The 12,607-nt window shown below is 38.9% G+C and overlaps 2 protein-coding genes across 3 annotated transcripts; both read right to left on the bottom strand.

Annotated features, from left to right (window-relative positions):
• Window positions 1-389: 389 nt before the first annotated feature.
• On the bottom strand, window positions 390-6,923 carry atg4b (autophagy related 4B, cysteine peptidase). Of its 2 annotated transcripts, none has more exons than XM_077716972.1 (13): window positions 6,831-6,923; window positions 5,958-6,059; window positions 5,079-5,150; window positions 4,918-5,016; window positions 4,745-4,846; window positions 4,611-4,683; window positions 3,612-3,691; window positions 3,363-3,544; window positions 2,384-2,462; window positions 2,159-2,304; window positions 2,032-2,088; window positions 1,348-1,441; window positions 390-1,122 (listed from the first exon to the last, which is right to left on the bottom strand). In XM_077716972.1, the coding sequence occupies exons 1-13, from the start codon at window positions 6,838-6,840 to the stop codon at window positions 1,049-1,051; spliced, it is 1,170 nt and encodes a 389-aa protein (XP_077573098.1). In that variant the 5' UTR covers window positions 6,841-6,923; the 3' UTR covers window positions 390-1,048. The 2 variants fall into 2 exon arrangements, with proteins under 2 accessions (XP_077573098.1, XP_077573099.1); XM_077716973.1 differs by lacking the exon at window positions 6,831-6,923 and adding an exon at window positions 6,501-6,541.
• An 821-nt stretch (window positions 6,924-7,744) lies between these two features.
• boka (BCL2 family apoptosis regulator BOK a) lies at window positions 7,745-11,904 on the bottom strand. The gene is made up of 4 exons (XM_077717335.1): window positions 11,660-11,904; window positions 10,445-10,573; window positions 8,518-8,681; window positions 7,745-8,000 (listed from the first exon to the last, which is right to left on the bottom strand). The coding sequence occupies exons 1-4, from the start codon at window positions 11,868-11,870 to the stop codon at window positions 7,875-7,877; spliced, it is 630 nt and encodes a 209-aa protein (XP_077573461.1). The 5' UTR covers window positions 11,871-11,904; the 3' UTR covers window positions 7,745-7,874.
• Window positions 11,905-12,607: the final 703 nt, after the last annotated feature.

Raw genomic sequence — 12,607 nt, 5'->3', positions numbered from 1 at the left:
AGTAGGAAGTGTCTGGGGAGTGACACTTAAGATAGCAACACGTATTGAAAATGATGTTGTGTTGCAGTAATCATTTGTTTATTAAAGTTAAAACAAATTCATATAAGGTAATGAAATGGTTGACGCTAAACATTTATGATTAAAAGTTTAAATAAGTCGGAGAGTAAATATTGTAGGACGACATTTCCCATGAGGCAATGCGAGGAGTCAGAAGTGTGTGGCTTGAGGCAGAGAAAGTTTAGCTAGCAAAGGTTTCATTATGTTGTACTGTAGTAACATTTTACTAGCCAAACCCTAACTCTAACATAGAAGGCAGCTGGGTTAGCCTCCAACAACCCCCTCAACCCCTACAAGGATGGGCGGTATTAAAGATAAATGAATAAAATGCCAACACTTGACTCATACCTTTATTTTTAATATTTACCTGAAAACATGAGTTTTGATTCCTTTTTTGAAAGTGACTTGACACTGTGTGAAATCTTATTAGAGTTTATTTCTCATTTCCCTCTTGTCTGTCCAAAATGTTAAGGATAGGGGGGGAGTTTCGGAATAAACCGCTAGAGGGCGACATACAAAAAGTCCATTTGTTTGCATTTCTGATGAAACTTAAACTCATTGATTGGCCCTTGGAGACCATGTCAGAAGTTTCTTGTTCTTGTTAGTCGCATGGCAGGCCTTGCTCCTTTTGCCTATAGGGGGGGGGGGTAGGTGAGTAAATAAATAATCTGGTAGCCATGGATGCTTTTTACACAGCGCCCAGGTGGCGTCAAAGCGGGTTAGAGGACGGATTCCGAGCGAACAGCAGAGCAGGGGGAAGGCAAGGCACCGTTCTGATCTCCTTTACAAACGTTAGTTTTGCGGTTAAGACTCCCACAGGAACACGTTTGGAGGGCGGGGACGCACAGGCAGACGGACCGCCGGCGTCTCGCTTTTTCAGGGTCGGCGTGGCGTGGCGTGCCTGACCCGGATCGGAGTCGAATGTTCTTGGGGTTTGTTTTTGGTTTGTTTGTGGAGGCGATGAACCGTATGGGATGGCAGCACATGGTCCTCACAAGGATAGGATCTCAAATTCTTCGTCCTCGGAGTCGAAGAAGCGCTCTAAGCGGTCGGAATCGGAGAACTCTGAAAACAAAAGGGATGGAAGCGTTGGAAAATAGGATATTTACGTCCAAAAACATTTCAATTGGTTCAATGTTAGTTCATGACTTGATGATAATTGTTCATTTCATGAGTGTTACGTGTACTTTCATTAAAAAATAAGACAAATCATACATAAAAAAAATGAAAAAGTTTTTTTTTGACTTTTTTTTGGCCAAAATGTGAGTTTTTTTTAGTTTTTTTTTTTACCAGGAGTGAGGTTGAGGGCGTCCACGCTGACCATATGCGACGGCTGACTGTCCGCCAGTTCGAACATGGGCAAACCTCCCCTGTTGCACGATAACTACACAAAAGCACACACAAAATGAGTCATTTTCAGAGCTGACCAATGTCAAAAACCACACTCAAAAGACAATGTTCAGATTTCTTTCCTACTGGCAATCAAATACAGAAATAACACACTGCGGCTTTAAATGCGATGCGCCATATAGTCCTGAAAATAGGGTAAAAATCGTCAACAGGAATTAAAAAGGCGAGTAAAAAATGAAAACCTGTTCATTTTTTAATATATATTGCTAAAAAAAACTTTTTGGGCTAGTTTTGATACAAAATGCTTAGGTAGTACCATATTTTCACGACTATAAGGCGCACTTAAAAGTCGCAAATGTTCTCCAAAATAGACAGGGCACCTTATAATCCAGTGCGCCTTATATATGGATCAATACGAAAATTGTTATCACCATAAAATGAAATAAATAAGTGAATAGGGTACACCATACTCTACAGCAAGCACTACTTTACTATTTTCCCTATAGAAAAAGTACTGCGCAATGACTGCTGGGATATATAGTTCCGGGCTAGTTAATCTAGCTACTAGCTAGCTACTATTAGCGAATGGATTGTGGCCTGGATATCGACATAAAATTTCCTCACCCTCCTTATGCGGGCGCACCAGTCGTCAAAGTCGTCCTCGGTTCTGCAAAAGAAACCCTGAAAAAGACACAAGGCGCGTTATGTGGGTGGGCGCGGGCGGCACCAGAGCGGCAAGATGTTTCCTTACGGCGGCGATGGACGGGTCCAGTTCGCAGATGTGCATGCGGCAGGGCGGGTGCTGGCAGTGGTAGGTGTCGTCGGGTACCCCACCGTCGTCACGGGCTTCCACGGCCGGTTGCGTGGTGTGCGGGTCCAAGTAGATCAGCTCCTCGCCTGACCATATGCCAGGGGTTCAATTAAGCGAACCATCTGGACGTTGGACCGGGGTACGCGACCTCATGGAGGGACGTACCCACGTAGCCGATGAAGAAGTGAGCGCTGTTGGGTTTCCCGCCGATGACGCCCAGCGACTGAGGCAGCATGAAGCATTGCTGGGTGGGGATAGCAAGACAAGACACTTACAAATTTTAGATGTCCAAGTACTGAACCAACACAGTTTGGTCATTCTCATGGTGTTTCAATACTTTTGGACACAGCGTCAACTGCTAGCGATTGAATGGTCGCTAGTCAAAGTGGACTGAATGTCTATCGTAAGGGTGTCAGACTCGGCTTGGTTCGTAGGCCGCTTTAACATCAACTTGATTTTATGTGGGCCGGACCATTTTAAATATAATATACCGTTTTTTATAGATCTAAAACAACGCTTATTTGAGCTTTTTTTTTAATATATTTTTTTGATTTTCCATAGTGATTTTTGAACTAAAAACTGAAAAAAATTGATTAAAAAATGACAATTATTGATCTAAAAGGAGGAAAATCAGGAAATTTAATAATCCATACTCTTCATTTTAGATATAATATTCAGATTTTTTTTCAGAAATAGATTAAAATCCCTGAATATTCAGTTTTTTATAGATCTAAAATGTATAAAGTTTATTTGAGTTTTTTTAAATATATTTTTGGATTTTACAAAATGATTTTTGAACTAAAAACACTGAAAAAATGGATTAAAAAATGACAATGATTGATTTAAAAGGGCTAAAATCAGGAAATATAATAAAAATCTACTCTTCATTTGAATTTGATCCTAAAACACAAAGTCTGCACTCATGATTGACTTTCCCGGGCCACACAAAATGATGCGGCGGGCCACATTTGGCCCCCGGGCCGCCACTTTGACACATGGTCTATCGCCACCAAAGGCAGTCAATAAGTTAATAATTCAAAATCTGTACGTTTAAAAAGAAACAATCTTTTTTTTTTTTAACCCACTGATCCAAATTCCGACATTTCTGACAAATACTAAAGACACGGCGGCGAGCGAAGGTCACCTTGAGGGTTTGAATGTAGGCATCGTTGATGTCACTGAGTCCAAGGCGCAGCGGGATGAGCAGGACGAGCGGTCGCCAGAGTTCGGCGTCCTCCCCGGCCAGCGCGCAGGCGCCCCCGGCGCAGCCGTTGACGTCGCCGGCGTCTCCGCCGCAGGCGTCCAACCACGGCATGCACAGACGTTCTGCGGCGGACGCCGACGGTCACGGCTCTGGCCGTGGTCTGGGCGCGAGCGATCTGCGCCGACTCACTGATCTCCTCGATGACCACCGTGTTGTCCATGGCCACGTGCACCACCAACTTGCTCCACGTGTCAAACACCACCAGCTTCCTGGCCACAGACCACCAGGAGTATAGATGTATATTACATTTCCTGATTGTCCCCCTTTTAAAGCAATGATAGTCATTTTTTAATCATTTTTTTTAATGTTTTTAGTTCAAAAATCTTTTTGTAAAATCTAAAAAAAATATATAAAAAGCTATAATAAACATTGTTTTAAATCTATAAAAAAAACTGAATATTCAGGCCCTTTAATCCAGCACATAAAATCCATTGATAAAAATTTAAATGAAGAGTACAGATGTATATTAAATTTTCAGATTTTCCCCCTTTTAAATCAGTCAGTCATTTTTTTAAATAATTTGTTTCTGTTTTTAGCTCAAAAATCATTTTGTAAAATCTAAAAATATATAAAAAAAGATCGAATAAACATTTTAGATCTGTAAAAAAAGTACTTTTAATCCAATTTATTTAATCCATTTGTAAAAATTAAAATGAAGAGTATATATGTATATTAAATTTCATATTAATTGTCATTTTTTAATCATTTTTTCTGTTTTTAGTTGAAAAATCATTTTGTAAAATCTAAAAATATACTTAAAAAACTCAAATAAACATTGTTCCAGATTTATGAAAAATGGAACATTAAGGTCTTATTCCTGTTAATCTAATCCCTTTATTTAAAAAAAATATAAATATTATATCTAAAATGGTCCAATGTATATTAAATTTCTACATTTTCCACCTCTTAAATCAATAATTGTAATTTTTAAATCATTTTTTCTATCTTTAGTTCAAAAATCCTTTTATAAAATCTAAAAATATATATAAAAAAAGCTCAAACAAACATTGTTTTAGATCTATAAAAAACTACCTCATTAAAACGCTACATATCCACTCACTCTCTGATGACACAAAATGGACGACATGGCACAATAGCACAGCCTGAATAGTCAAAAAAGTGACTTACTTGAGAACTTGCGCCACCGTGTTTGGTCCGTACCACTGTCCGATAGGTTTTCCCTCGCCGACTCCCATTTGTGCTGCGGGACGGACGGCGAATGAGCCAACGAACCACAACAAACGCCAGCCGGCGCCACTCACCGATCTGATGTATGGAATAATAACTGTCCTTCTTATCGATGAAGGCGTTGAGAATACTGGCATAGTCTTCTCTCTGCTTTTGTCCCGACGACCATCGCCAGTCTGCAAGCCAGCGTCAAACGTGGCGAGTCACGTGGGCTTTGAACGCCGTCCGGCGCGCCACCGTACGCTACCTCGGCCCAAGTGTCGGCACATGAGCGCCTCCCCCAGGATCATCTGTCCGCACCGCAGCATGCAGCCCCAACCCGTGTCCGACGTGGGCCCCGTGCCGCCTGAAGACGGACGTCCAATGATGCTCAAAAAATGATTGGACGCCCACTGGGCTGGCGCTCACCTATGGGCGGGAAGTTTTTTCTGTACGTGAACCAAAGCCGCGAGGTCACGTCTGATAGGATGTCATCTTTCTCTGTCGGGACACAAAAAATGGACACAAAATTATTATTTACGTACTGTATTTTTTCGTACGATAAGATGCACTGGAGTATAAGTCGCACTGGAGTTTAAGTCGCGCTGGAGTATAGGTCGCGCTGGAGTATAGGTCGCGCTGGAGTATAAGTCACGCTGGAGTATAAGTCGCGCTGGAGTATAAGTCGCACTGGAGTATAAGTCGCACTGGAGTATAAGTCGCACTGGAGTATAAGTCGCACTGGAGTATAAGTCGCACTGGAGTATAAGTCGCACTGGAGTATAAGTCGCACTGGAGTATAAGTCGCACTGGAGTATAAGTCGCACTGGAGTATAAGTCGCACTGGAGTATAAGTCGCACTGGAGTATAAGTCGCACTGGAGTATAAGTCGCACTGGAGTATAAGTCGCACTGGAGTACAAGTCGCACTGGAGTATAAGTCGTACTGGAGTATAAGTCGCACTGGAGTATAAGTCGCACTTGTGGATAAGAGAAAAATAATAATAAAAGACATATAGCGCCTGAGCTTAATTATAAAAAAGTGCAATTTATAACATATTTTCCGTATGACAAAGTGTCAACAGAATAATTCTACTTGAGGATAAGAGAAAAAAATAAGACATATCGCACCAAAGATTAATTATAAAAAAAGTAAAATTTATAACATATTTTCTGTATGCCAAACGTGTCAACAGAATAATTCTATTTTATGATCCAATCCATCTTATACATGAAACAAATTTTAAGATGGGCCCTTCGTTGAAAGTGCGCATTATAATGCGGTAGTTCCGATCTGGCACTTACTTACCTGTGAGGGCGCTATATTCTCTTCCCAAGATCCAAACAGGGTCCGAGGTTTCGGGGAAATCCTCAAACTCGCCGAAACGAAGCGTGTCGTACGTTAAAGTCGCTGAAACATAACATTAAAACAATCTTAATTTATATACGTACTCATCCAATTGTTTTTTTTTTTTTTAGCTAGCAGCCTAACCATTACAATATAAAATGTGGACTATCCATTGTTCAATTTCCAAGTTATTTGACTTTTCATTATCATCCACGTATTGGTTTTATTTCTATTTCTTCTTAAAGATATTTTTGTTTTCAACTGTTGTTCTTTAATGTTACTTTTATGAATCTTTTTTGAGTGTTTCTGTTTCTTTTACTGATATAAAGGCGATATAAAGCAATTTTAATTAAATGAAGCTATATAAACAAATGGCCTTACCGTTACTAATTAGCAGCACCCGTCATTAATCAAGTAAATATAATTGTGACCTTTATTTTCACCCATTTGAGAGTTGTCAATTAGCTTTTAGTAATGATGACTGAGCAAACACTCAAATATTACCATTATCAATTCAAGCAGGAAAGATTTATTACGATTCCACATGTACAATACGAGTATGGATACGAAACACAATGCAAGATTATACGTTAATTTAAAAGACAAAAACAAAATCAAACCAAACAAGACGCTAGCGCAAATTAGCAGTTAGCTTTGGTCATCACTTTAGCAAGGCTAACCCCAACGATGTTCGGGAGTATATTCGCTCCCAAAGTAAATTCGTAATCCCAAACTAAGGTGCTCTGGAGTTAACTTTTGTCGGTTAAACTTGGCTATTGTTGTATTATTTTGACGGTATTTGTCAAGATTGTTGTTCGAAAAATCTCGCCTTACCTGCGTCCATCCCGACGAGCAATGCTAGACTTGTTTTGTTGTTCTCGGACCACTCGGGCCCACCTCGGCCAATAGAGGGAGAGGACTGGTGCGGAAGTCAGGAGGAAGGCGGGACTTTAGCGTGAGTAGCCAATAGAATTAGATTCAAGGCCAGCAATGACCAATCAAAAGTTGCTGACGTCAGACGCTCAGCGTTGGATAGCGTTGTCGCTGGAATAAAAAAAATCACTTCCTATATATAAGTCTCAAAAATATGTTTCATACTGAGTATTTCATCATATACCAATTCATTTTTCACCAGATCAAAATTATATTTTATTTTATAAACTTATTACCTCTTGTAGTCGTCGCTTAAAACTTTTTTTAGGTCCGCCATATTGGAGCAGGCAAAATAGACACGTATTAGTCATGAAGGTATGTTAACGTAAGGCTGGAAGAACGATACGATAAAAATAAGTCAGGAATTTATAATTTATTAACAACTTATTTGACAAATATTCCTGTTACTACAGTAAAAAAAACTAAGTGAAAAGTGCTCATCTTTTTGTCAAGTCTACAAAAGCACAGGAAAGGAAGACTACTTAGTTTTGTTTTCATCCTTAAAAAAACAACAAATGGCAGTACCAGGAAAAACCATAACACTGTGCAGTAATGATTCATGTAGACCAGGGTGGTCAAAGTGGCGGTCCGGGGGCCAAATCTGGCCCGACGCATCATTTTGTGTGGCCCGGGGGGGAAAAAAATCAGGAAATTTAATATACATCTATACACTTTTAAATTTGATCCTAAAAAAGAAAGTCGGCACTCATGATTGAATTTCCCGGGCCGCGCAAAATGATGCGGCGGGCCAGATTTGGCCCCCGGGCTACCACTTTGACACCTTTGACTTAGACAAAATAAAAATGTGCAGAAAGTGCAGTGAGTCATCATGTTTCAGTGCCATAGACATCAGAAAAAGGACATCTATCACAATTCTACGACACTTACTATATTGTCTATGGTAGTAGACTCATTTGATTGATTGATGATTGACAATTCAATTGTTCACTTGTCCCTGAGGAGGTAAAGCACCCCAGCCTTGACGTAGTGTCCAAAGGTGCACAGAGACAACACCAACCAATGGGAACGCAAACCAACCTCCGTGCTCACCACACATTTGGTCAGGTCCACCTAAAAAACAACATTGTTTTTAGACCTTGTCACTTATAAAATGCTAAATCAGACACGGTCAAACTACGGCCCGTGGGCCAAATACGCCCCGTTAGGCTTTTTAATTCGGCCCACCGACGTTGTCCAAATAATGTTTTTTTTTCTTTCCCAAGATGGCGCTATCGAGCGGAAGCCAGTGGCAGTAGCTGTGTCCATTCTTATTTGTTTTTGGTGTTTTACAGCCCCTCTATCTTTTTTTAAATGACATTTTAATATTTCTAAATACATTCCTTTTGACTTGACTTTGTACTTCATACTTTTTACTTTAATAATGAGTGATGAGTATGTTAATACTTGAGTCCTTTTTTTCTGTTTATCTTTCATATGTACTGTTAACGGATGCACTTTTTTATTTGTATCCTATCTTGTGCTGGCCCCACCCATCTGTCCACATTTTTAAAGTCAATGTGGCCCCCGGGCCCAAAAGTTTGCCCAAACTTATGCTAAATAAAAGTTCAAATTCCAAAATGAAACCTACCCATCCTCCTCTACGTTTCAGCCAAGTGGACAGACTTTTGCGGACAAACTCCCCCATGCAGTCCACGATGGTATGGACCATGGCGGGGTGGCCGTGGCGAACGCAATCCACGGCTAGGGAACCAGCAACCGCGTACAAAGACACCACCTTACCCCATGTTACACCTGCGCAAACACAAGGGGAGATTTTCCACCATTTTAGATCAAATATTTAGATTTTTTTTTATAAATGTATTAAAGGAACTGTATTAAAGGGCCTGAATAGTTAATTTTTGTAGATCTAAAACAATGTTTATTTTAGCTTTTTTTATATATATTTTTAGATTTTACAAAATTATTTTTGGACCAAAAAACACAGAAAAATTGATTAAAAACTTACAATGGTTGATTTAAAAAGGGGTAAATCAGGAAATTTAATATACATCTATACCCTTAGTTTTAGATATAATATTTAGATTTTTTTAAATTATAAATGCATTAAATGAACTGGATTAAAATTCCTGAATATTCCGTTTTTTATACATCTAAAACAATGTTTTTTTGAAATGGGTTAATAGCCCTGAATATTCTGTTTTATAGCTCTAAAACAATGTTTATTTCAGCTTTATTTAATATATTTTTGGATTTTACAAAATGATTTTTGAACTAAAAACACAGAAAAAAACGATTAAAAAATGACAATTATTGATCAAAAAGGGGGAAAATCTGGAAATTTAATATACATTTATACTATTCATTTGAATTTGATCCTAAAACAGAAAGTTGGCACTCATGATTGACTTTCCCGGGCCGCACAAAATGATGCGGCGGGCCACATTTGGCCCCGGGGCCGCCACTTTGACACCCGTGTGCTAGAACTATTGTCAAACTGACCTGGAATGAAAAGTGATGCATTCCTCTCATCTTACATCAGTTTGAATAAAGCAGGAAGAAGCTTTCCCTGAAACAAGGGAGATTTTTTTGGCTGAGTTCCGGCCCACTTTTGATGCCAAAAAAGTTTTTTGGGGCAGAACAAAGTGCCTTTATCTTCTTTTGTTTTTTTGTTTCTCAGATGGATGAACGACTTTAAATGTTCTGTTCTAGGATGGGATGGGCAAAGCAACTGAAAAAAAAGAGTGAATGTCTGTTGTTAAAAGCCTCTTTGCGATGTTTAGACGTCCCGAATTTCGCTTCCCATAAACACTCTTGACTCGTCCGTCCGTGGTTAAAATCCAGGGTGACGCCACTTTTTTTCATCTTATTTTTACGGGAAAACTGAGCTTTTCAAGATAAAGACTTTACAATGGAAAAAATTTAGACTTTTATCTTCACTTGAAGTGTCTTTTTATGGCAGTGGCTCCATAGCCGGTAACCCACAGGTGTCAAAGTGGCGGCTCGGGGGCCAAATTTGGCCCGCTGCATCATTTTGTGCGGCCCGGGAAAGTCAATCATGAGTGTTGACTTTCTGTTTTAGGATCAAATTAAAATGAAGAGTATAGATTTTTATTATATTTCCTGATTTTAGCCCCTTTTAAATAAATAATTGTCATTTTTTATCCATTTTTTCTGTGTTTTTAGTTCAAAAATCATTTTGTAAAATCTAAAAAATATATTTAAAAAAAAACTGAAATAAGCATTATCTTAGATCTATTAAAAACGGAATATTCAGGGATTTTAATCCAGTTCTTTTAATCCATTTATTAAAAAAAAATCTAAATATTATATCTAAAATGATCCCGCCCACATGAAATCGAGTTGACTTTCTGTTTTAGGATAAGATTAAAATGAAAAGTATAGATGTATATTAAATTTCCTGATTCTCCCCCTTTTAAATCAATCATTGTCATTTTTTAATCCATTTTTCTCCGTTTTTAGTACAAAAATCATTTTGCGGGGGTGCTGAAGCCTATCCTAGCCAATCACACCAAGTAACCAAGTGGTGGGCTCACCAGTGGAAAAGATGTCGGCGGCCACGGCCAGGAAGGCGTCCGTCAGCACGTTTTCCGACGCCACCGTGATGTTGAGCTGTCGCGCAACGTTACGATAAACGCTGGGGCGAAGATACTCCAACTCGTCCCCTGAAAAACACAAACAGAAAACCATAAAGCCAAATAACGCTCCAGTCAAAGTCAGGACACTTCCAAAAAAAAGCTCATGTTAATAAATTTGAAAATGACTGGTCATCATTCACTCTCACAGGGCATAAACAAAGGACTGGTCGCTGTTTAATATCACTGGATGTGATGTCAAGATGATAAGCATTTGGGATTTTTCATGATAGTTTGAAATGAGATTGCTTCTCTATAATTTACATAATTAAGTATTAGTGTTGCTTCAGTGTTTTTTTAAAGGTATTTTTTGCATTGGATTGTTTAGGAAGAGCAGGATTCCAAAAAAAAATAATATTCTTAAAAAATAATAAATGAATAAAAAAGTATTTAGTCATTATGAAGCCGAAATATTCAATTTAAAAAAATATATATACATATATATATACATAAATATATAGATACATGTTTACCGTACTTTCACGACTATAAGGCGCACCGGATTATAAGGCGCACCTTCAATGAATGACATATTTTAAAACTTTTTCCACACATAAGGCGCACTGTCTATTTTGGAGAAAATTTAAGACTTTTAAGTGCGCCTTATAGTCGTGAAAATATGGTAATTGCTATTGACTTCAGGTATGAAGCACTCACTAGTTTACAGTCACCTCTAGAGCCGGCCATTGTTGATGTTTTGGATTTTTTTTGTATAAAATTTTGCAGTGGGGGAGGAGCCATACGATGGAAGATTTTGTAAACTAAGATGGCATCTCCATATTTAACAGTATTGTTTCAGTTCAGGTGTTTGTGTTTTTTAAATATCCGACAGTGGTGGTTTTTCCCATATATAAGGCGCACTGGATTATAAGGCGTACTGTCTATTTTGGAGAAAATTTAAGACTTTTAAGTGCGCCTTATAGTCGTGAAAATACGGTACATAAATATATAGATACACATATACATACATATATACATAAATACATAGATACATATATGCATAAATACAGATACATATATATACTTATATACATTCACATATACAACATTTTTTTATTTTATTTTATTATTATTATTATTATTATTACTAAAGTTCAGTAGTCGGAAAACGCTCACCCAACCACAAGAGCACCGCCGACACGTCGCCTTGGGTCCCCCACCAAGAGGCGAGTTGGTCGGGCTTGGACCAGCCGATGCCAGCGCGACCCAACCTGGATTGGATGTAGTCCCGACAGAGCGCCTTGGCTTGGGACACCAGCTCCTTGTCGGTGGGCGAGCGCTCAAAAACCTCGGCGGCGAACACGGAAGAGCGGCGTAACATCTCCATGTCTCCCGGGGAGAGCCGACCCAAGACAAGCCGCCTGAGGCGGCCGCGGCAGCGCGCGGACTCCGCTCACCTTCCGCTTCGTCCTGGGGGATTGTTTGCGATGATTGACGTGGTGAATGCGGTTCTTTTTGTCATGGAATGTCATGCAAATGTCCAAGTTTGCTTTTCGTCAAGAATATGCACCAAGAAGGGGGAAAAGAAAAGTTGTCGTACTTGGTAGATTCCTTGTAAGGTCTCTTTTTAAAAGTTTGGATCGAGGCAGGAAGTAGCGCCGTGGGATTTCAAAATAAAAGCGAGTACTATGAAAATTTGAACAAGTTAAACAAAATCCAATACACTAGAAGGGTTGGTTCGCGGGCTGCTTTAACGTTAACTTGATTTCAGGTGGGCTAGAGCATTTTTGATAGAATATTTAGATTTTTTTAAATTGCTAAAATGAAATGAATTCAAGGGCCAGAAAATTCTTTTTTCCCTTTAGATCTAAAACAATGTTTATTTTAGCATGTTTTAAATATATTTTTAGATTTTACAAAATGATTTTTGACTAAAAACAGAAAAAAATGGATTAAAAAAATGAAAATTATTGATTTTAAAATGGAGAAAATCCGGAAATGTAATATACACCTATACCAATAATTTTAATTTGACACTAATACAGAAAACCGGCACTCATGATTGATTTTCTCGGGCCGCACAAAATGATGCGTCGGCCCAAATTTGGCCCCCCATCCACCCCT

Source organism: Stigmatopora nigra, chromosome 5 (assembly GCF_051989575.1).
Source record: "Stigmatopora nigra isolate UIUO_SnigA chromosome 5, RoL_Snig_1.1, whole genome shotgun sequence".
NCBI classification, from domain to species: Eukaryota; Metazoa; Chordata; class Actinopteri; order Syngnathiformes; family Syngnathidae; genus Stigmatopora; species Stigmatopora nigra.
Note: the sequence above shows the minus strand (reverse complement) of the source record. Positions and strands in the feature narration are given on the sequence as shown.

What these genes read in the sequence shown, in the direction of transcription:
- atg4b (XM_077716972.1), bottom strand. An exon ending in AAAAAACTTCCCGCCCATAG is followed by an intron (nt 5,017 to 5,078) that starts GTGAGCGCCAGC and finishes GTCCGTCTTCAG; the next exon opens with GCGGCACGGGGCCCACGTCG. An exon ending in GGTGGTCATCGAGGAGATCA is followed by an intron (nt 3,545 to 3,611) that starts GTGAGTCGGCGC and finishes CGTCCGCCGCAG; the next exon opens with AACGTCTGTGCATGCCGTGG.
- boka (XM_077717335.1), bottom strand. Translation starts at nt 11,870, where the DNA reads ATGGAGATGTTACGCCGCTCTTCCGTGTTCGCCGCCGAGGTTTTTGAG. An exon ending in GGCGGTGCTCTTGTGGTTGG is followed by an intron (nt 10,574 to 11,659) that starts GTGAGCGTTTTC and finishes TGTGTTTTTCAG; the next exon opens with GGGACGAGTTGGAGTATCTT. An exon ending in TGAAACGTAGAGGAGGATGG is followed by an intron (nt 8,001 to 8,517) that starts GTAGGTTTCATT and finishes GTTGTTTTTTAG; the next exon opens with GTGGACCTGACCAAATGTGT.